General features: G+C 42.9%; 1 protein-coding gene across 1 annotated transcript in view; it reads left to right on the top strand.

Moving 5' to 3' along the window:
• The first annotated feature begins 227 nt into the window (after positions 1-227).
• Positions 228-20,809, top strand: part of BRCA2 (BRCA2 DNA repair associated) — a 92,133-nt gene continuing 71,551 nt past the window's right edge. The window contains exons 1-5 of the mRNA XM_089690875.1: positions 228-443; positions 6,391-6,642; positions 13,756-13,858; positions 19,281-19,366; positions 19,451-19,491. Coding sequence (XP_089547001.1) covers positions 377-443; positions 6,391-6,642; positions 13,756-13,858; positions 19,281-19,366; positions 19,451-19,491 — 549 coding nt within the window. The 5' untranslated portion in view covers positions 228-376. The remainder of the gene's footprint in view (positions 444-6,390; positions 6,643-13,755; positions 13,859-19,280; positions 19,367-19,450; positions 19,492-20,809) is intronic.

Genomic DNA, 20,809 nt, shown 5'->3' with positions numbered 1-20,809 from the left:
TGGTTTATTTCTCGAGCTGTGTACATCAGGCCTACAATGGGGCAGTTGTGAGGGAATGGCGTCAGAAGACTACAAATCATGCCGAGACCTATCATTCCAATATTCCGCCAGCTCCACAACAAGTGGAGGCGGAGCCCTGCCGCGCCACAGCCAATCATAGCTCTTTTTCTATCTACAGGGAACCTGGCACGGCACAGGAGAAGCTCTCTGATTGGCTTTAGCGGGTGTAGGGGATGCGTTCTTGTAGGTAGCGGGAAGTTGAAGCGTGGAGTGGTGTCCCTGTGTGGAAGGGCATGAGCGGGGAATCGGTGCGGGGCAGTGCAGGACTTCCTGTGGCCCTCGCTCTGTGCTCCTCCTGCACTGCGACTACACAGACATGGCTGCTGTACAGCAGGGGGGCTCCGTCTTCCTGGACCTCCTCCGTGCACACAGCGCGCCCTCAGGTACTGTGCTGAGTTCATGGCATTCTATGGCTGTGTGTTATTATCCCGACTGCTGTGCACTGGACTGGCTGGTATAGGGGTGTGTGGAGCCCTGTGTACACGAGCGCCATGTTTGTGGAGGAGGAATGGCCCTGCTGCACTGTGTGCGCAGCCTGACAGTGCGGTTACTGTGCACATCTGACTACTGACCCACTAGCAAGGTCAAGAGGGCACACTGGGCTTTCTGTTTAACCTGTTTGCTGCCAGCAACGGGTTTATAAAAAAATAATTTTAGGTCTGATGATTACATGGAACGCCCAAAGTATTATATATTTTCTGAAGGCAGACGCCCTGGAGAATAAAATAGTGCTAGTGCCAGTTTTTTATGTTGTACAATAGTGATGGGCTGAACACCCCCCTTGTTCGGTTTGAACGTATCGAAAGTTCGACCGCCAACTTCAAACAGGACATTTCACTAAGCGGTATCTTGCCACATCGGAGCGCGCGGTATCTTGCCACATCGGAGCGCGCGGCGACATGCCACATCGGAGCGCGCGGTATCTTGCCACATCGGAGCGCGCGGCGACATGCCACATCGGAGCGCGCGGTATCTTGCCACATCGGAGCGCGCTGTATCTTGCTACATCGGAACGCGTGGTGACATGCCACATCGGAGCACGCGGTGACATTCCACATCGGAGCGCGCAGTCACATTTTACATTGGAGCGTGCGGTATCTTGCCACATCGGAGCGCACGGTGACATGCCACATCAGAGCGTGCGGTATCTTGCCACATCGGAGCGCACGGTGACATGCCACATCAGAGCGTGCGGTATCTTGCCACATCGGAGCGCACGGTGACATGCCACATCAGAGCGTGCGGTATCTTGCTACATCGGAGCGCACGGTGACATGCCACATCAGAGCGTGCGGTATCTTGCCACATCGGAGCGCACGGTGACATTCCACATCGGAGCGCTCGGTATCTTGCCACATCGGAGCGTGCGGTGACATACTGCACTGCTACTACAATATCACGAGTTCTATTATTAAGTCATGTGGTATTATAGTAGTGAAGACATCCTTTAATGTTTCAGATGTCAGCGGGGTTCCTCTCTGACAGCTGAATGTCAACGAATAGCCAGCATTGCCCAGCAATAAAAAATAAACCTGTCTGGGGTTTAACCCCCCGCCCCATGAATACTAAGCCCTTCTGGTCTGGTAGAGATTTTGAAAAAATGGTGTGGGGGTCCTCCCAAAATCCATACCAGATCCTTATCTGAACATGCCGGTCAGGAGGGGGATGAGCGAGCTTCTGTACCATTTCAGGCCACATGCCTTCAGTATGGAGGGGGTGCTGTGGGGCAGGGCCCCCCCAAAGCATCTTGCCCCATGTTGATGGGGACAAGGGCCTCTTCTCCACAATTGTGGATCCCCCTAGATCTCGCCCCCCAGGTACTGCTTATTCACAAAAAAAGTGCAGTGTAAAATTGACAGTAAACCGCCTTTTGACAAGTCCTTTATTAAAAACAAAAATTTAAAAAAATGCCCCCCTAAGTAGAGCCAACATCAATCACAATGCCCGCCGTCCCGAAAAAAAGAAACTCGACGCTGGTTCCCGCTGTCCAACAGCTGCACCTGGATGACATTCTTAAATACTGTGATGATGTCACAAGGGGGCAAGGTCACCCCCACCCTCTTGTGACATCATCATGTAATTGGCCAAAGAATTGCACCTGACCTGTGGGATACAACGCCCTTACCGTTCATGTGTTTGCCAAACACACGAACTGCTGATAAGTCGAACGTATGTTTGACTTGAACATCAAGCCCAATGCTATTGCACTATATTAGTGCAATGGTTTAGGAAACACAAACTTTCAGTAAACATCATACACCTGATCACATGCTCGCCTCCAGGACTTCTCCAGCACATCTCCTATCCTCTGGAACTCCCTTCCCTAGTATGTACAGTCAGCCCCCACGCTGTCCGCCTTTAGGTGATCTTTGCAAACTCACTTATATAGGAAAGCTTAACCACTTGAGCTCCAGAGGATTTACCCCCCTTAATGACCAGGCCTCTTTTTGCTACTTGGCGCTGCACTAATTCAACTGATAATTGCGCGGTCATGCAATGCTGCACCCAAACGAAATTTACGTCCTTTTTTTCACACAAATAGAGCTTTCTTTCGGTGGTATTTGATCATCTGTGCGCTTTTTATTTTTCATGCTATAAACATAAAAAGGCCAAAAATTTTGAAGAAAAACAATATTTTTTACTTTCAGCTATAAAAAATATATAGTAAACTCAAAGTTGGTTATAAATTTAGGCCAAAATGTATTCTGCTCCATGTTTTTGGTAAAAAAAAATCCCAGTAAGTGTATATTGATTGCTTTGTGTGGAAGTTATAGTGTCTACAAACTATGGTATAGATACTGCAATTTACGCCATTTTTCTGCTATACAGCGCAGCGCTAGTTTAACGGACAATTGCGCGGTCATGCAATACGGTACATAAATGAAATTTACATCCTTTTTTTCCCCACAAATTGAGCTTTCTTTTGGTGGTATTTGATCGCCTGTGCGGTTTTTATTTTTTGCACTATAAAAAAAAAGGCTGACAATTTTGAGGAAAAAAAAAACAATATTTTGGACTTTTTGCTATAAAACATGTCCAGTAAAAAAAATGCAAAAATCAAATTTAGTCATAAATTTCTGCCAAAATGTATTCTGCGACATGTCTTTGCTAAAACAAAACCCCAATACGTGTAAATTAATTGGTTAACGTGAAAGTTACAGCGTTTACAAATGGCGGGAAAGATACTGGGATTTTTAGGGTTTTTTTATACTAATAATGGCGGCGATCAGGGACTTATGGCAGCGACCAGCGACTTATGGCGGGACTGCGGCGGACATTCTGACATTGGGGGGTACTGACTTGGGGTCACTGACATCCCCAAAAACACTAATACAGTGATCAGTGCAAAAAAAAAAAAACTGACACTGTACTAATGGCAATGGGGAGGAAGGGGTTAACTTTATTTTGCAGGGAAGGGTTATAGGAGTGAGGGGAGTGTTTTACTAGGGGGCGGGGGTGTGTACTGGACGGGACAAGGCTGATCGAGAAAGAGAAACTGTTCTTTCTCGATCAGCTCATCCTCGAACTGACAGGGAAATGACAGACAGCACAGCTACTGCAGCTGTGCTGTCTGTCACTGTTTGCCGCCGATCGCCGGAACATAGCCGCTAATGAGCGGCTGTGACCCGGCGACTGACATCTGCGGGGGTGATCCGCAGGACAGATAGGGCAGCGGCGCGCCTCGTGCGCGCCCCCTATTTGTTTACAAAACACACGTCTTAAAACGTGGTTTTGCCTGTGCGTGCCGCCCTGCCGCCGTATATGTACAGTGGCTGGGCAGCATGTAGTTAAGAACTGTACTTGAGTCACCTCCATCAGATCATCCCCCACAGCTATCACCTTTTGTACCACCTCTCCTTCCTTCCTTTAGATTGTAAGCTCCATGAGCAGGGCCCTCCTATTCCTTCTGTACTGAAATGTATTGTAATTGTACTGCCCCCTTATATTGTAAAGCGCTGTGCAAACTATTGGCGCTATATAAATCCTGTATAATAATAATAATACACTAAAGTGAATTTTATGGTACACAACAGTTACCCAATTCTTGATAAAATATAAAAAATGATCTTGTACAGAGTAAATTGATACCCAAACTTTAAAGTGGCTCTGAAGGCTGAAGGTTTTTCTTAGGCAAAAGACCCTCAGTGTGCACACCCCCCCCCCCCCCAAGGCTCCATTCACATTAGCTTGTCTCCAAAGTGGACTTTGATGCGACTTTCTATTCACTGGACTAAAGTTGTACCAAAGTAGCGCTGGAACTACTTTCAAGTTGCTGTGACTTGAAGTTGCACAGATTTGAATGGTACTTATTGGGAAATGTGGGGTGCAACTTGTCATACAACTTTAGACCCCAAAGTCACATGGCAAGTCGCACAAATGTGAATGGACTCTTATACTTATCTGAGCCTGATCTCGATCCAGCAATGTGAACGAGAGCAGCGGCTCTCCCTCTGCATTGGCTGAGACACAGCTGTTGGAGCTTTGTGTATCTTATAGACACACAGTGTGCCTTGTGTATCTTGTAGACACAAACACAGGTGGCTCAGGAGTGAGCATGCATGGGTGCCCCCAGAGCACGCAGCTTGCTATGGGGGAGGAGCCAGGAGCGCGGGCGGGGGACCAAAGAAGAGGAGGTTTGGAGCTGGTCTGCACAAACCCATTACGCAGAGAAGGTAAGTATGGCATGTTTGTTATTAAGAAAAAAAAATGGGAACCTTTAGTATCACTTTAAAATTGCATGCACCTGTGAAACCGCCACAAACTTTGGTACCCTATACTTTCCATAGGCGATATTTTAAAAGCCCCTACAGGTCATCAGTTTAGAGTTAACCATAAATAACAGGTCTTGAATTATTGCTCTCACTCTGGCATGCTTGACGATCTGTAATATGTGTAGCAGAATCAACATTTCCATGTGTAGGTGCCCCGCTGTAAGTGTTTACATTTGTATGTGAGGGGTGGGAGGGGAATTTAAGTGTTTGGGTGTAACTTCAATGTTTTACACTGTTATGCATTTTTTTTGTTTGCTTAACTTTGTTTTTACATCACAGGGGACAAATAGTCCCGTGTGATGCTTTTTTGGTGACAGGTTCTCCTTAATGAGACATCAGGGGTGGTTTACAACCATTTTAATTAAAACCTGTAACTGTTGTGACAACCCATTAGTCAGAGCTACATAACATATCAGTTGCAGATTTCAGCAGTAAAGCTGGCTGTACACACATACAGTATCTCCCAGAAGTGAGTTCACCTCTCATTTTTGTAAATATTTTATTCTATCTTTTCATGTGACAACACTGAAGAAATGACACTTTGCTACAATGTAAAGTAGTGAGTGTACAGCTTGTATAACAGTGTAAATTTGCTGTCCCCTCAAAATAACTCAACACACAGCCATTAATGTCTACACCGCTGGCAAGAGATGTGAGGACACCCCAAAGTGAAAATGTCCAAAAACATGATAGATCCCTGGATTAACACAACGATGTGTGATACAGGGATCTCTCATGCTGAGCCCCCTGCCAGAATACACTGTTGAAGAGAGAGTACACACATACCAAAAGTATGGTACATGTGTACTTGGTATTATTAACGTGCACTCTACAAAACATGTAGAGTGCAGCAGTCAAAATAAGCCCCGTTTCCATCATATTCCCCCCCCCCTTTTTTTAAATCAGAGTGTGCAGCATTCCCCCTTATACTAGAATCCTGTTCTCAACAGAATGGATCCTGGGAAGCACCCCCCCAAGGCTAGGTTCACACCTATGCAGTTTAAAGTGCCCCCGTCCTCCCCCGTGCTCACATGCAGTGGTGAATGCACATACATAGGTCATGCCCACATGCAAATGGTGTTCAAACCATACACGTGAGGTATCGCCACGAACGTCAGAGCAAGAGCAATAATTCTCACGCTAGAATTATTACATTGCTAACCTGTAGAAATTTTTAAAGCATCAACAATGGATATTTGTAAGTACCGCAGTTTCATGCCATTCCACGAGTATGCGCAATTTTAAAGCGTGACATGTTTGGTCTATTTACTCTCCATAACATCCTCTTTCATATTTTACAAAAACATTGGGGTATATATTGTTTTTTTTAATCAAAGTGTATTTTTTTTCAAAAAGATATATAGTCATTTTTAAAAACTTTTCAGTTAAAAATTTTTTGATTTGGCACCAGAATTTTCATTTTGGTGCACCACTACTTTGGACAGTAATTTGTGTGTGTGTGTAACTATATGTAAATATATATATATTTTTTTTTTTTCTTTGGTAACACCATATTGTTGAGATTTCTTTTTTATACTGTTTGCAATCTTTCTTACAGATCTAGGTCCTATTAGTGTGAACTGGTTTGAGGAGCTTACTGCAGAAGCTGTACACAGGCAGTCCAGGCTATGTGCAGATGAAGAGCAAGGAGTTGAAGGACTGGATGACAGCCTTTTTAAAACCCCCAAACACAAACAGGCCATCTACAGCCAGCTTGACTCTACACCAATCATATTTAAAGAACAAAGCCTGTGTTCACCCCTTTTCCTTTCACCTACAAGAGATTTGCCTAGAAATCAACCTGTGGCAAGTAAGAATTTTTTGATTGTTTCTTATTGAAGAACTGCTTTTCTTTTATAAGTCAGTAGAAATGCAGAAGAAGCTGGAAACAGGTGCATACAGCTTAAAGATCATCTGCAGTTGAAATTACCTGTCAGGGCTGGTTCACACTGGGAATCGCACCGCCACATTGCCGTACTCATATAAATGGCCTCTTGGCGGGTGGGCGTTAATGCCGAGCGGCCGCATATACGCATCCCTATGTAAGCTCGTTACTGTGCTGAGAGTGCGCTCTCAGTCCTGGCACAGTAATTGGCTGGCACAGGAAAGCTCTTGATACATACGTGCGATTGGGAGCTTTCCGATCTTGTGACTGCTGTTGCTGGTAATCACAGCGGTCACATGATTGGAAGGCCCACCTTCGATACCCGGCATTTAGAGCCTCCTAAGGGGCCCGGAGGTGGCAGCGGGAAGGGGTTAAAGCTGAGACTAATAGTCTTGTGTTGCATGTGATGTCAGAATGCCACAACTGGCTGTAGTGCCTTAGAGAAGAGGCTTCAGGAGATCAGTTGCACATCATGAAGGAAGCTTGCCAGAGTGAGAAATAGGGAAGATTTTACAGCTCATTGCTTTACGCCTAGACTTCAGGCCTAAGTTTAGCTAAAATTAAAAACTGGCAGCAGTGATTCTCATTTCCCCCTCACCTACTGCCATAATCTTCTGGTGCAGTGGGGGTTAAAGTGGTTTTAAAGCCTCAAGGTTTTTCACCTTAATGCATTCTATGCATTAAGGTATAAAACGTTCTGTGTCACAAACTCCCCCCTTCCCCCTACTTATCTAAGCCCGATCTCGATCCAGCTTTTGCTGCTGCTCTCCCACCTCTGTGTCTCCTCACTGGGCAGATTGATAGCAGCGGGATCCATTGGCTGTTACTCCTGTCAATGAAAAACGTCTTTCTATGGGGGCACTGAGCATGGGGAGGAGCCAGGAGAAGAAGAGGGTTGAAGCTGCTCTATGCAAAACCATTGCACAGAGCAGGTAATTATGTATATAACGACATGCAGCGCTAAGATAAATCCATACCAAAATGTCATACTGGAACAGTATATATAATCATTATATGAATAAAGATTAACCGTTTCAATACCGTGCAATTTTACACCTTCCTGCCCAGGCCATTTTTCAGGTTTCAGCGCTCTCACACTTTGAATGACAATTGCGCGGTCATACAACACTGTACCCAAACTAAAATTTTATCATTTTCTTCACACAACTAGAGCTTTCTTTTGGTGGTATTTAATCACCGCTGGGGTTTTTATTTTTTGCTAAATTAACAAAAAAAGACCAAAAATTTTGAAAAAAACCCCACATTTTTCTTTGTTTCTGTTATAAAAGTTTACAAATAAATAATTGTTCTTCATAAATTTAGGCCGAGATGTATTCTGCTACATGTCTTTGGTGAAAATAACCCAAATTAGGATGTATTTTTTAGTTTGTAGGAAAGTTATAGAGTTCACAAACTATGGTATAGATCTGAAAATTGATCAATCCTGAAGTACTGACAGCCAATCTAATTTCTTGAGGTCCAAGAATGTCAGAATAGTACAGATATCCCTCAAATGACCCCTTTTTGCAGAGTAGACAGTCTGACTTACTTCATAAGAGGCATGGTGAGTTTTTTGAAGTTGTATTTTTTTGTCATAATTTTTCGGAAAATGAAAAAATTAAAAAAATTATCTTCACTATTTTTTTTTTTTTTACATACTGTCACCAGTGCAGTACAGCGTCATCATATAACTGGCATGGCAGTGAACAGGGACACTGACTGGTGACAGTATGAAAAAAATATATATATATTTTTTTTTAATTTTTTTATTATATTTAATTTTTTATTACATTTTTTTTTTTTTTTTAAGATTTTTTTTTCATATTTTACTATGACCAAAGTAGTACAATGTTACCATAGTAACATTGTACTACTTTGGGGAAGTGATCAGTATTTTTTTTTTTTTACACAATTTGCTTATAGCAAAGAATTACTTTGCTATAAGCAAGCATTTACCTGAATGAAATCGATTCATTCAGCTTCTTTTTTTTTTTTTTTTTTTGTGCTTAGCTGTGATTTGGTCACAGCTAATCACATGACATGTGCATGTGATCACTGACCATTCACAGCTGGGCACTAGTATACAATGGATGGCATCATGAATGAAGCCATCCATTGTATACAACTGTCATGTGACCTGCTGTGATTGGTCACAGCAGGTCACATGGTACCAGCAACGGGAGCCGGTACTCGGATCTGTCATCGGCCGTGTCCAAGGTGCACGGCCGGTGACAGATCGCACTGCTGCGCCGCTCTGCATTAGCTCAAACTGCGCATGTGCGGGAGCACGCCAAATGGCGTGCACCCGGAGTGCAGAGACACATTTGAAGCCGCCAAACGGCCATTGGCCGGGCGGCTAATGGTTAAATAGTAGTTCAATGCTCCATAAGTGTGGAATGTGGGAGACAGTCTATATCAGACGAAGGCGGTAGTAGTGACACTGGTAGTAGATATGAGTATATATTGCACTAACCAGATAGCGCTATTATAAGAGCATGTAGGTGATGAAAACCAACCCGGTCATCTGGATTAGGACATCTGGACTCAGGTTTTCTAACGGGCAGCGACAGGAATCACAACATGTCAGCCAGGTTTCCGAACTCGTTAGAAAAAGGCAGGCTCAAAGGAAATGAGCCAAAGCACAAAGAATGTCCTAGTGCAACATTGCTTTATTAAGGTGCATAACAAATCAAAAGATAAAACTTACACTTTAAGTGTGGCTGGCCCTTGGCCAAGAATGAAACCACGTGGTAAGTGTCACTGAGGGCAGCTTCCTGACATGTTTCGTGCTATGGCACGTTTTCAAAGGAAACTGGCCCCCTCAGTGACAGTTCTTATATATCCAGGGCAGCACATGCACATCAATTAGCGGTAATGACTGCGCCGTCCGTTCGTGCATGCGCAGATCGCGCTCGCGGCGGCCATTTTTTTGAAGTTCAATGTTTCCATAGACTTGTATTGAAGACATGGCAGGTCATAAGGAGAAGTGAACAGATCATCACTCTATCTCTTCCCCATGGAAGTTCTGATATTATGCTTCAGTAAAGAGGCAAAATAGCCAAATTAAGATAACAAAAAGATCTTAAACGTTTTGTAGGTGATCCATGAATGAGTATTTGTTATTTAGGAGAGGCACACTTGTTGAAAGGTGGCCCTATTTGATTTATACAAGTGGGATTGTTTAATACCACCAGTAGGACTACAAGTGCCAGCAAATATCTATATAGCATGTGCAAAACCCGCATACATAATAGATATTACAAATTAATATATAAAAACAGCCTCAATACATATAAAATCAGAAAGGTAATAGAAATTAAAATCTCATAGGTATATATATATATATATATATATATATATATATATATATATATAAAACAAAAACATCATATTCTTATTGAAGGAATATTTATGTTACGATAGGTAAGGATATCTGTTCTTCCATTTTAAACCAATTCCACCACTCTCTATTAACATGAGGACTGGGCAAGACGGAATATAGCGATGATGAGGGCCTGTCATTAGTAGAGTATTGAAAAATGACACATATATCTTTAATTAATATAGTATTATCCCTCCAATATCCATTGCTTGGACTTAATATATGCAAACAATGTTAGTTGGATTTATAATATACCAGGAAGGATATGTTATGATAGGGCAATACCCCTAAAACGTATCTAGTATTTAGGGACCAGTCAATATTAAGGCTAAGTGGTGCTGAAGTATGTAGTATATAATTCCACTTCGTTTCAAGTTTCGACACAGCTCTACGTTTAACAATACACCTCCAATGACTGTTGATATTATCTATCCCGATGAATTTAAGATTATGTGGATTTTTGTTGTGGGCAACCCGGAAATGCATCGAGACAGAATGTTCTCTGCATCCTTTATTTAATGTTAGTCAAATGCTCTCTAAGCCTGTCTCGTAATCTCTCGTAGTTCTACCGATGTACTGTTTTCCACAGGTACATTCAAGTAAATACACAACATGGATCTTACCTGTTCCTCTATCCAGCGGCGTGCTGTCTTCCTGGCTTCTGTAGTGTGGGCGCTGGGCTTGACAGCCGGGTGCCAAGTGCGCATGCGCAAGAAGCGGTGCTTTTTGTGAATGGTAAGGTGGTACCTGGGACACATGACAGATCCCAGAAGCCGCCGGACCAATCACAAAGCGCAGCGCTTCTTGCTCATGCGCATTGGGCACCCGGCTGTCATGCCGAGCGCCCACACTACAGAAGCCGGGAAGACAGCGCGCGGCTGGATAGAGGAACAGGTAAGATCAAAGAACAACTCCGCGGAAGTAAGAGCGGGTACCTGTCAAATTCAGGTACCCGCTCCCCCCCCCCCTCCTCAAAGGTCAGCAGTCATCTCCTGTACTGTCCGCAGTCTCTGGTCATCCCTGTGCTGTCCGCAGTCTCTGGTCATCCCTGTGCTGTCCGCAGTCTCTGGTCATCCCTGTGCTGTCCGCAGTCTCTGGTCATCCCTGTGCTGTCCGCAGTCTCTGGTCATCCCTGTGCTGTCCGCAGTCTCTGGTCATCCCTGTGCTGTCCGCAGTCTCTGGTCATCTCCTGTACTATGTCTGCAGTCCATTAGTTCAGAATTTTTTTTTCCTGTTTTCTGCCTCTAAAACCTAGGTGCGTCTTATGGTCAGCTGCGTCTTATGGAGCGAAAAATACGGTACTCATATCTACTACCAGTGTCACTACTACCGCCTTCGTCTGATATAGACTGTCACCCATATACCACATACCAGACTTATGGAGCATTGAACTACTATTTAATCTTTATTCATATAATGACTATATATACTGTTCCAGTATTACATTTTGGTATGGATTTATGAACAATATCTATCTTAGCGCTGCATGTCGTTATATACATTGTACATAGAAGGTTCTGAGGTTGTTACCTTTCATGCCAGCTGCTCCACCCTCATAGATCTAGCGCTCATTTTTCCTTATTATAGGTAATTATATTATGTTTATTATTTTAATTACAAAAAAAAGTGAAGCTTTAATATCACTCTAATACAACTATTTGGCTGTCAGAAGCTCTTGTCAAGAGAGCTCAACTATGCCCATACTTTCTTGCCCAATCTTCAATTCACGAAAGCTGTACTACAGCTTCTATGAGTGACACAGGATTTCTGAACTGACAGGCAGATGATTGAAAGCTCCACCCCCTCCATTTCCAGATTCTGCGTCATTCGTGGAAGCGGTAGTACGGCTTCTGTGAATGGTAAATCAGGCAGAAAAGGGTGGGCATAGTCGAGCTCTCTTGATGACGGCTCCTGACAGCCCCTTAGCTTTATGAACCCCTGCTGCACAGCAAGGTGACTGCGGTGAGAGGGAACAGGGGGGTAGGACACAGCAATTTTTTTTGCTAAAATTGGAACAATCAGGGCAAGGGGTGCCTCATACGAACTGTAAATTATGTCCCTTGTGCTGATTTTTATGTTTTTAGCTTTGATAAACTTAGGGTTTAACAAGCATTTAACCCTTGTGGTGTTATAGGAAGTGGGATCTAAATCTTGACAATGGCATGTTCATAATGTCTGTGACTGTATGCATCCACCTTTATTAGTGGTTGTCTTCCTCTTTTTCCTTTAACTTTTCAAAGCACAATTGTCTTTTTTTCCAGTGAGCTGGTTTTCTCATAAGACATACAAAATACAACAGCTTCAGCCTAGCCATCTAAGCTCAAAGTGAATGGGTGGGCTTGATTTATTGAAAGATCAGTTTGTCTGTTTTCCTTGCTGTCCTATGCTATTCATAGAATTGTTCACCAACAACTAAGTTGAAAGGCATCATACTTTTTCTGTCCTGTTTCTTCTTTGGGCATATTACATAGAGAGTGACAGAAAACATTGCTATTCCAATGAGCAGCCTATGTCATATTTTTGGTGGATCCCTTGTTAATAATTAATCCAAGGACGCAGAAGATGTCTATTATTTCTGTCTTCTTGATATTTAGTTAAATTCTCATCTTTTCTCACAATCTGTTCTTTATCTTTCTCTTTGAGGCCCACTACATTTCTAGCTATAAGCATAGTGTCAACAGCAATAGTGTCAACCACCAATCTAGAAAACTCTGTCACCTGCTTCTCTCATTATATGTTCAGCATATACTGTAGGTTGAATAAGAATGGTGACCTAACGCCCTTGCTGATATTGAACCAGTCTGTGTTCCCTTATTTTTCTTATGACTATGCATCTTGGTCAGTGTAGGCGCAGACTTAGACAAGGATAATGCACAGAAGACTCTACATGCTCTCCTGCCTTTTTTTAATTGATCGCATTCAAGTGGTTCTAAAGACATTTTTTTACTCTAATGCATTCCCTGTAAAAGTGTGTAACGCGTTTAGGCATGTCAAATGCCTGGACATTAACTGATTTAATTGGCCAGAATAAAAATTTATTCTGTCTGTTGAAATCAATTAACACTCAAGCACTAAACACGCCGAGCATTAACATGCCTTTACAGGCGTCAGGCCTTTTTTTGGCCAAAATGCTGCTGTTCTGAACAAAATGGCTGTGGGTTTTTTTCTGCCTCTAAATTCCTCTAAACTTCTATAAAAGCCTATGTGTGCATGAACAAATAGGCTAACATGCAAGGACATTTAGAGTCAGAAAACAAAAAACACCAGGTGCCCCTAAGAGCAGCTGAAAAAACGTCCAGTGTGCATGAGGCCTTAGAATATTGCCTATGAGTCTAAGGGGGCCCTTCAAGGTGACTGTGCATGTCAGAATAGTCCAGAAATTAATAACAACAGTCATCCCATAATCATCTTGCATATCTCCCTTGTACATCTCTGAAACTCCTTTTCTTGTTTTGGCACTCTTTAATGAACTATACCCAAATATATTATGATCAGTGTCTTTTCCATGTTTTTTTTTCTCCATAACTTGACAAAGTCTGTAGCAGAACTTTATGTATTGTGTGCTTGTTTACTTAGGCCTAAGTAGCACCTTTTATTCTTCTATATTGTGTATACATATACACCTGTGTTTTTGTTTTTTTGTTTTTTTTTAATAGCGAATGTCAGAAGCGTCAGTAAACCAGAAAAATGTCCTGGAGATGCAACACAGTGTCTTCGTGATGAAGTCTTTGGTACCTTGAAGCAGTGTCATAATAACAGGTAATACCTGCTGACAATTTGTATGGATTCTAGGCTCTGTTATGCTATTAAAGTGATATTTAAGGCCATTTTTATTTTTTAAACAAACATGTCATACTTACCTGCTCTGTGGAGTGGTTTTGCACAGTTGCAGTCAAATTCTCCTTCCCTGGTCTCCCGCCAGCTCTCCTGGCCATTCCTTCCTGCCAAGTGCCCCCAGAGCAAGCAGCTCGGTATGAGGGCACTCAAGCAGGCTCACTCCCAAGCCACTGCTCTCACACACAGAGCCGTGGCTCAGCCCCACTCCCTCTCTCTCTTCATTGGCTCACTGGCTGTGATTGCCAGTGACTGCCAATCTAATTTCTTGAGGACCCAAAATGCAAGGACAGTACAAATACCCCCCAAATGATCCCTTTTTCAAAGTAGACAGGCCAAGGTATTTAGTAAGAGGCATGGCAAGTTTTTTGAAGTTGTAATTTTTTTTTATACATACTGTCACCAATGCAGTACAGCATCATCATATGAGTGGTGTGGCAGTGATCAGAGATACTGACTGATGGCAATATGTAAAAAATACATTAATAAGTAAATACATATTTATTTACATAACTGTCTTCAGAATAGTTCAGTGTCACTGTTTTATAAGCAGTCGCTTTACCTGTCATGAATGGCTTTCATTCATTACAGCTTGTCTACTATTGTGATTAGCTACAGCTATCACATGGTACAAGGCTGCTGTGAATGGCCTTGTGCTATGTGGTCGATCACAGTAGTAAGCAAGATTTCAAGGCTGCCATTCATGACCATTTTTTTATGTTCTGTGACCACTATGATTGGATACATGATACCCCAGCCACTCACAGTGGCCAGGTATTTGGCACTGTGATCCACTGAATACAGTGGTCACAGGATTGCGCCATTGCACAGGGGCACACCTTTTCGCATGAGCCATGCAACATACAGTTACGTTGCTGTGCCTGCAACACAAAACTCAAAAACAAACTGTTTACAATAAAGAGTACAAAATTCTCCAATGCGATGTAGTTCAAGAAAGGACATCCCTAAGGCTAATACTAGCATATATTATTACAATAATTCCCCTATAAACTGCTTATTTAAATGTTCATTATTTGAAGTCCCCAAGTAGTTAACCATCTCCAGGCTGGGCCACTCCCTGAGGCACTAGAGAAGTGTGGGATCGAGATTATGCCTCCCATGACTGCCTCACTGGTTGGAATATCTTCCAGTATATGAAGGATTCTCTCATTCATATACATATTGGAGAACTTGGCATATACCATGATGAGTGGTAGGTCTGGCTTAGGTTATGCCACCACCATTTTTCTGGTACCAAAAGATTTTTATTAAGTATAGCAAAGAATTATACAAAGTATAGTGACTTGCACGATACAGAAAAGTACAATCAACTAGAGGACAAAAAAAAAAATACCATGCACATAAGAAAACAGATATGACCCACACAGGGGCCTAAATGGTTTACAAAAGCAGAAGCCTGATAAACCACTAACTATAACAATAAGAACATAAAAAGATGCCAAACATAAAGACCAGAAGTATGATGAAACCTAATAGCCTGCAATAAACAATGTAGAGTCATAAGGCTTATGTGTCCAAACGTCACCTATCCACATCACATCTGGTTCACCTCCGAAAAAATGGGGAAAGAGGAAAACAACAGCGAAGGGACAGGACAGCGGTGACCACTACCATAGACATTTGGAAAATATAAAAAGGATATGGAGGCATAACGGACATCAGTAGCAAATGGTGACCTCTAGGTCTTAGATAAATAAATCATTCAAAAGGGAAGGTAGGAAAAAAGTGAAATGAAGTCCAGAGAGCACAGAGAGGGTGGGGAAAGAAGAACTCTCATCTACGGGAGAAACTGAAGAAAGAAAAAAAAAAAAAAAAAAGAAAAATGCAGAAAAAAAGAGCAAAAAATAAAGGAGAAGAGCAAATAGAACAAAAAAAGAAAAGTTTACCTGTGAGGAGCACAAGAAGACGTCACCCCGTGGAAGGGGGACAGGAGGAGTATTTCTCTTCATATAATAGATTAGTTAGTTTTGTGGTGAAGTGTGAGATCAGACAATAGTCCACCTAGGGCTACCAGACTGAAAGAAACCTATAATGATTATCTTCCAGCACCGCTGACAGTTTTTCGTTCATAAAGAAGCCTTGGATCCTAGACTTGACTTCCTCAAATTGGAGCGTGGGGGACTTTCAAGAGCTGGCTATGATTTGTTTAGCCATCATAAAAAAAAAAAACTAACAAGCACATGGATTTTACGAGGTAGGTTTCGTAGAGGTCTGAAATGCAATGCTTCAATGGGATCTTTCCTGAAATTGACATGCATAATGGAATGGATAAGGTTTTAGACCCTGGTCCATAAGCGGTAAGCCATTGGACAGGTCCACCATATATGAAGCATTGTACCGTGTAGAGAACACCCACGGAAACATCTAGTGTCATAACCCGATACATATTTAGCTATTTGAACCGGCTTAAAATACCATCTCAAAATCCCCTTATACGAGTTTTCCAGCGATTGTATATAGCAGGAGCACAGAGAGACCGCCTGCCAAATAGGCACCCAGTCCTCAGTAGAGAACTCTTCCTGGAGCTCTCTACCCCATTGTATACAATAGGTAGGTAAGGGTTCTGCTATATGATTCCGGATTGATAAATAGATGCGTGAGAGAGCGCCCTTGGTGGATGCCGACGCCTTGCAAAGTGATTTGAAACCTATTAAAGTTCTGGAAGAATCTTGCTTACGAACGAGAGGTTCAACAAAATAGCATATTTGTAGGTATCTAAAAACCTCAGAGGGTGGAATATCATGACTCTCAAGGAGTTGAGCAAACGTACGTATACCTTGAACCATTAACAGTGAGTAAATAGTCGTAAAACCATGAGTTATCCACCAGCGAAAGGTCTCCTTGTCAGATTCACCTGGAGGAAATAATGGACAATCAAATAATTGAAGAAGGGGTAGGTGAGAAGAAACTAAGCCCACAGAATATTTACACAAATCCCAAATTCTTAAGGAGTGGGCCAGGATCTGGTTCAATGGTTTAGGACTGGAAGACAGAGGAAGCCATAACAAAGCAGAAGGCAGAGCGGGATGCGTATCTATGATATCAGTGACCACAGGGGTAAATCCCTGTCATAAAAAAGTTGGATAAGGGAAGTGATTTGAGCTGTAGTGTAGTAGTGGTGAATATTTGGGAGTCCAAGGCCGCCCCGAAGTCTTGGTCAATAAAGCTGTTGCTTAGATGACCGAGGCCCAGACAAACTGAAGAATTTAACGCTGTAAAATACGTAATATGTTGGGTGGAACACGAATAGGAAGCATTCAAAAAGGATACAGTTTAGGAAGATGTAATTTTGATCGCATGGGCCCTACCGAACCAAGACAAGTTCATGGATTGCCAAAAGGAAATTAGTTTAGTTAAATGAGAGAGTAAGGGCTCGTTCACACTTGACTGTTTTACCAACGCTTGCCAAACACCCCTATAGCGTTTGGCAAGCGTTGGTCCGGCGTTTTCGGAGCATGCGCGGTTTAACGGCAGTTGCTAGGCGTTTGCCGAGCGTTAAAAACGCCCCACAAACGCCTATAATAAAGTTTAAATGGTGTTACTGCAAACGCCCCGCAACCGCGTCGCAACCGCACCGCAAACGCCGACCGGGCGTTTGCGGAGCGGCACCATAGACTAGAATAGGAGGCTTCAACGCCTCCTCACTTGACCAGAGACGTCCGTTTTGCCACGACGCTAACTCTCCCGTTAGAACAGCATTATGTGCTGCAATGTGCAGAAGTGTCTGAGGCGTTTGGGAAGCGGTAAAAACTCTTCCCAAACGCCTCTCTGCCGCTTGCACACAACGCTAGTGTGAACGTAGCCTATAGGAGGAATATTTGCTTGATACAATGAATCATAAGAAGGGGTAAGTATAATGCCCAGATATGGGAGTGTGGAAGTCCACTGGAACAGGAATTGTGATTAAAGATGTGTCAGGGTCGATCGAGGAAGAGAAATATTCATAGCCACCGATTTAGCTGGATTTACATGCAAGCCCGAGAGATGCGCGAAGCGGGTGAGTAGCGTCAGGAGGTTAGGGAGAGAGACATACGGAGAAGAAAGCTATACCAGAATGTCGTCCGCAAAAAGTGCAAGTTTATGATGCAGTCCCGCCAACTCAAGGCCAGAAATGTCTGAATGAAGCTGTATATGAATGGCTAGGGGTTCTAAGGCCAAAATGAAGAGAAGAGGAGACAGAGGACAGCACTGGCGCGTTCCACCTCGTATTTGAAATTGGGGGGATTCAACCCCGTGATAACGAACTTTAGTGTACAGAGCGTCGTACGTTATCAGCTGCTTGACGTCTAGGTACAAAACCTACTTGAGCTTTATTGATTAAGGTAGGGATTAACATGTTCAATCTGGTAGCTAGGGTCTTCGTTAAAATGTTTATGTCCATATTCAGCAAGAGACAGGACGGTAGTTTGGCCAGGATTGATGGTCTTTCCCTGGTTTAGGGATCATCACTATATGGGCCTTCAACATTTCCGAGGTCAATTGGTCATCCCTTTTGAGTTGGGTGAATACCTGGGTTAAGAAAGGAACTACAATATCACTAAATTTCTTATAAAGAGAGCTGGGAAGCCATCCGGGCCTGCGCGCTTGTGTACCTTTTTAGAGATTGAATTGTCTAAGTTCATCTTGTGTGAAATCTGCACCTAACATATCTTTCTGAGCATCCGTTATATTTGGCAGGGCCCTAGGACGAAGCTCTCACTCCCCTCAAGGTGATCATAAAGAAAAAAAAAATAAATAAAAGAAGAGTAAAAGGGTTACCATAAAGAGAGAGGGAAACCCTAGAAGAGAAGAACAATTTTCCATAATGGGCATACCGCCATGAGCGGAAATATCCATTAAATGCTGCCAAAAAAACGCCATCAAGGTGAACCCACATAACACGGGGAAGGTGACCCTGCATCAGGGAACAAAGGAGGGTGGCATGTAGAACTCCAGGCACCCCTGGGGTTGAACAGCCGTCTTGGACAGCCTCGTGCCCCCCCCCCCCCATGCCACCGCCATTGTTATTGGGAGTGAGGGTAGTCAGTGTGGATAAATATTAAATACCTCAGACCAAGGAGTTAATGAAATCCAACTCACAAATGTCAATAGGAAGTCATTTTCCAATCTGTGCTGCCACTGTGTAGTATCACCATATAATATATGTCAAGTGCCAACCTCTGCTTAGTTCCTGAAATACGTGAGTGGGAAGGAAAGTGTTTATTTAGTCTAGCAGGGTTATGATACCATCAATGTAAAAGCTTATAGGCCTTCAGCAAACTACTATTTATAATCAGTCCTTTGTAGCGCAGCACTTTTTATTGAAATTTTATCCTGATGTTTTCAGTCCTAGCGCTATGAGGGAGATGTTTAAGACTCCTCTGTGGGATAAAAAGTACACACACAGAACACCCCAGAGAGATGCGAAAAATGGTGAGTAGTTCTCTTTTTTTTCTTCAGCTGGTAAAAGTGTATCTTGTTGCACAGTCTCTAATGTATCAATTTTATGCCTTTCAGATGTATTTGATAGCCTTTGTTGCACACCAAAGTTTATTGGGGTGAGTGGATTTTTTTTCTACTGAGAATGGAGAAGGGGGCTTTTTTTCCGCCATCACTGATTTCCTGCTTGTTGATGCTTACCTTTCAAATGATGTGCTGGGATGCAGCCCAACCTTTCCTGATGGCTTTCCCTTGTTACTGACTATCTTAACATAATTTGTATTTTAGACATGCTGCCTATAGACTCTTCTTAGCTTGCTAAAGCTTCTTAATACAGTTGTAGCACTTCTGTATGTCTTATGTGTCTACCCAGTCCCTCCTGCTTGGTCCGTGCTCCTGGTACATTGTCATTCCCAGTTTTCTATCACTGAGTTACCTCCCCAGGGATACAAAACCCAACTAACAGAACCTCAGGCTCTCCCACCTTCTTTAACAAACCCCAGTCCTTATATCCCCCCCACCCCCCCTTTCCAATCATCACTACCTTACCTTTCCTTTAATACCCTAGTTACCTCTGTCCCCACCTGTTACTCTACTTCCTGCTTTTTTTCCCATTTTTTTCTCTCCATCGGTTTTCTTCTATTTTCTTCCTTCTCTTCCACTTCTTCTTCTTTCTCCTTCTTCTTTCATTCTTTATTTTTTTTCTTCTCTCTCTTTCCTTCCAGTACACTGTTGTAGGCGCCACTGGATTCCAAATGATCACAATAACACTTCCACCCTTAGCGAATTACTCACTTTGTACTGGACCCCACATCTGTCCTTGAATGCTTTTCTCATTATGGCATTGATATTGAAAAGCAGGGATGAAGTTTAATCTCTCTGACTTTTAATTTGAATAGGAAATTACTTTGATAGTTTATTTTGGATCTGCACGCTGCTGGTTGGCCCGTTACATGATCTTGGAGAAGTTTGATGATTACTTGCTAATTCTCCAATGCTCTCTAAAAGACTGGCCAGTGAACACAGTCAAATGTGGATTTGAAGTCAATGAAGATGATGATGGCTCGCTTTCCAAACCTGATCCTTTCCTCCACCAGTTGACGAGTGGTGAATATTTGATCTCTGCAGTCCTGATGTGGCCTAAATCCTGCTTGTCCTTCTTGGCTGGTCTGTTCACATTTTCTCTGCAGCCCTGATTGTATGATCTTCATACATAGTTTGCCAACATTTAGGCCCTTTTCACACTGATGGGGTCCGCCTGCTCATTTTTCAGGCGGACCCGATCAGAACCTCTCTTCTCTACGGAGGGGTGGTATAAATGGACATGTGTCCGTTCACAAGTGCTGACAACTGATCCGCCAAAAAGAGATGGGTGGGGATTTGTTCCCCTTCCTTTCGTCGGATTGCATGGCAGTCAGTTGGAAACTAAGAGGCGCG

This window comes from Staurois parvus, unplaced genomic scaffold, assembly GCF_062004578.1.
Source record: "Staurois parvus isolate SC_StPar_1 unplaced genomic scaffold, SC_StPar_1.0 ptg000544l, whole genome shotgun sequence".
NCBI classification, from domain to species: Eukaryota; Metazoa; Chordata; class Amphibia; order Anura; family Ranidae; genus Staurois; species Staurois parvus.
This window is presented reverse-complemented; position numbering and strand designations above follow the sequence as displayed.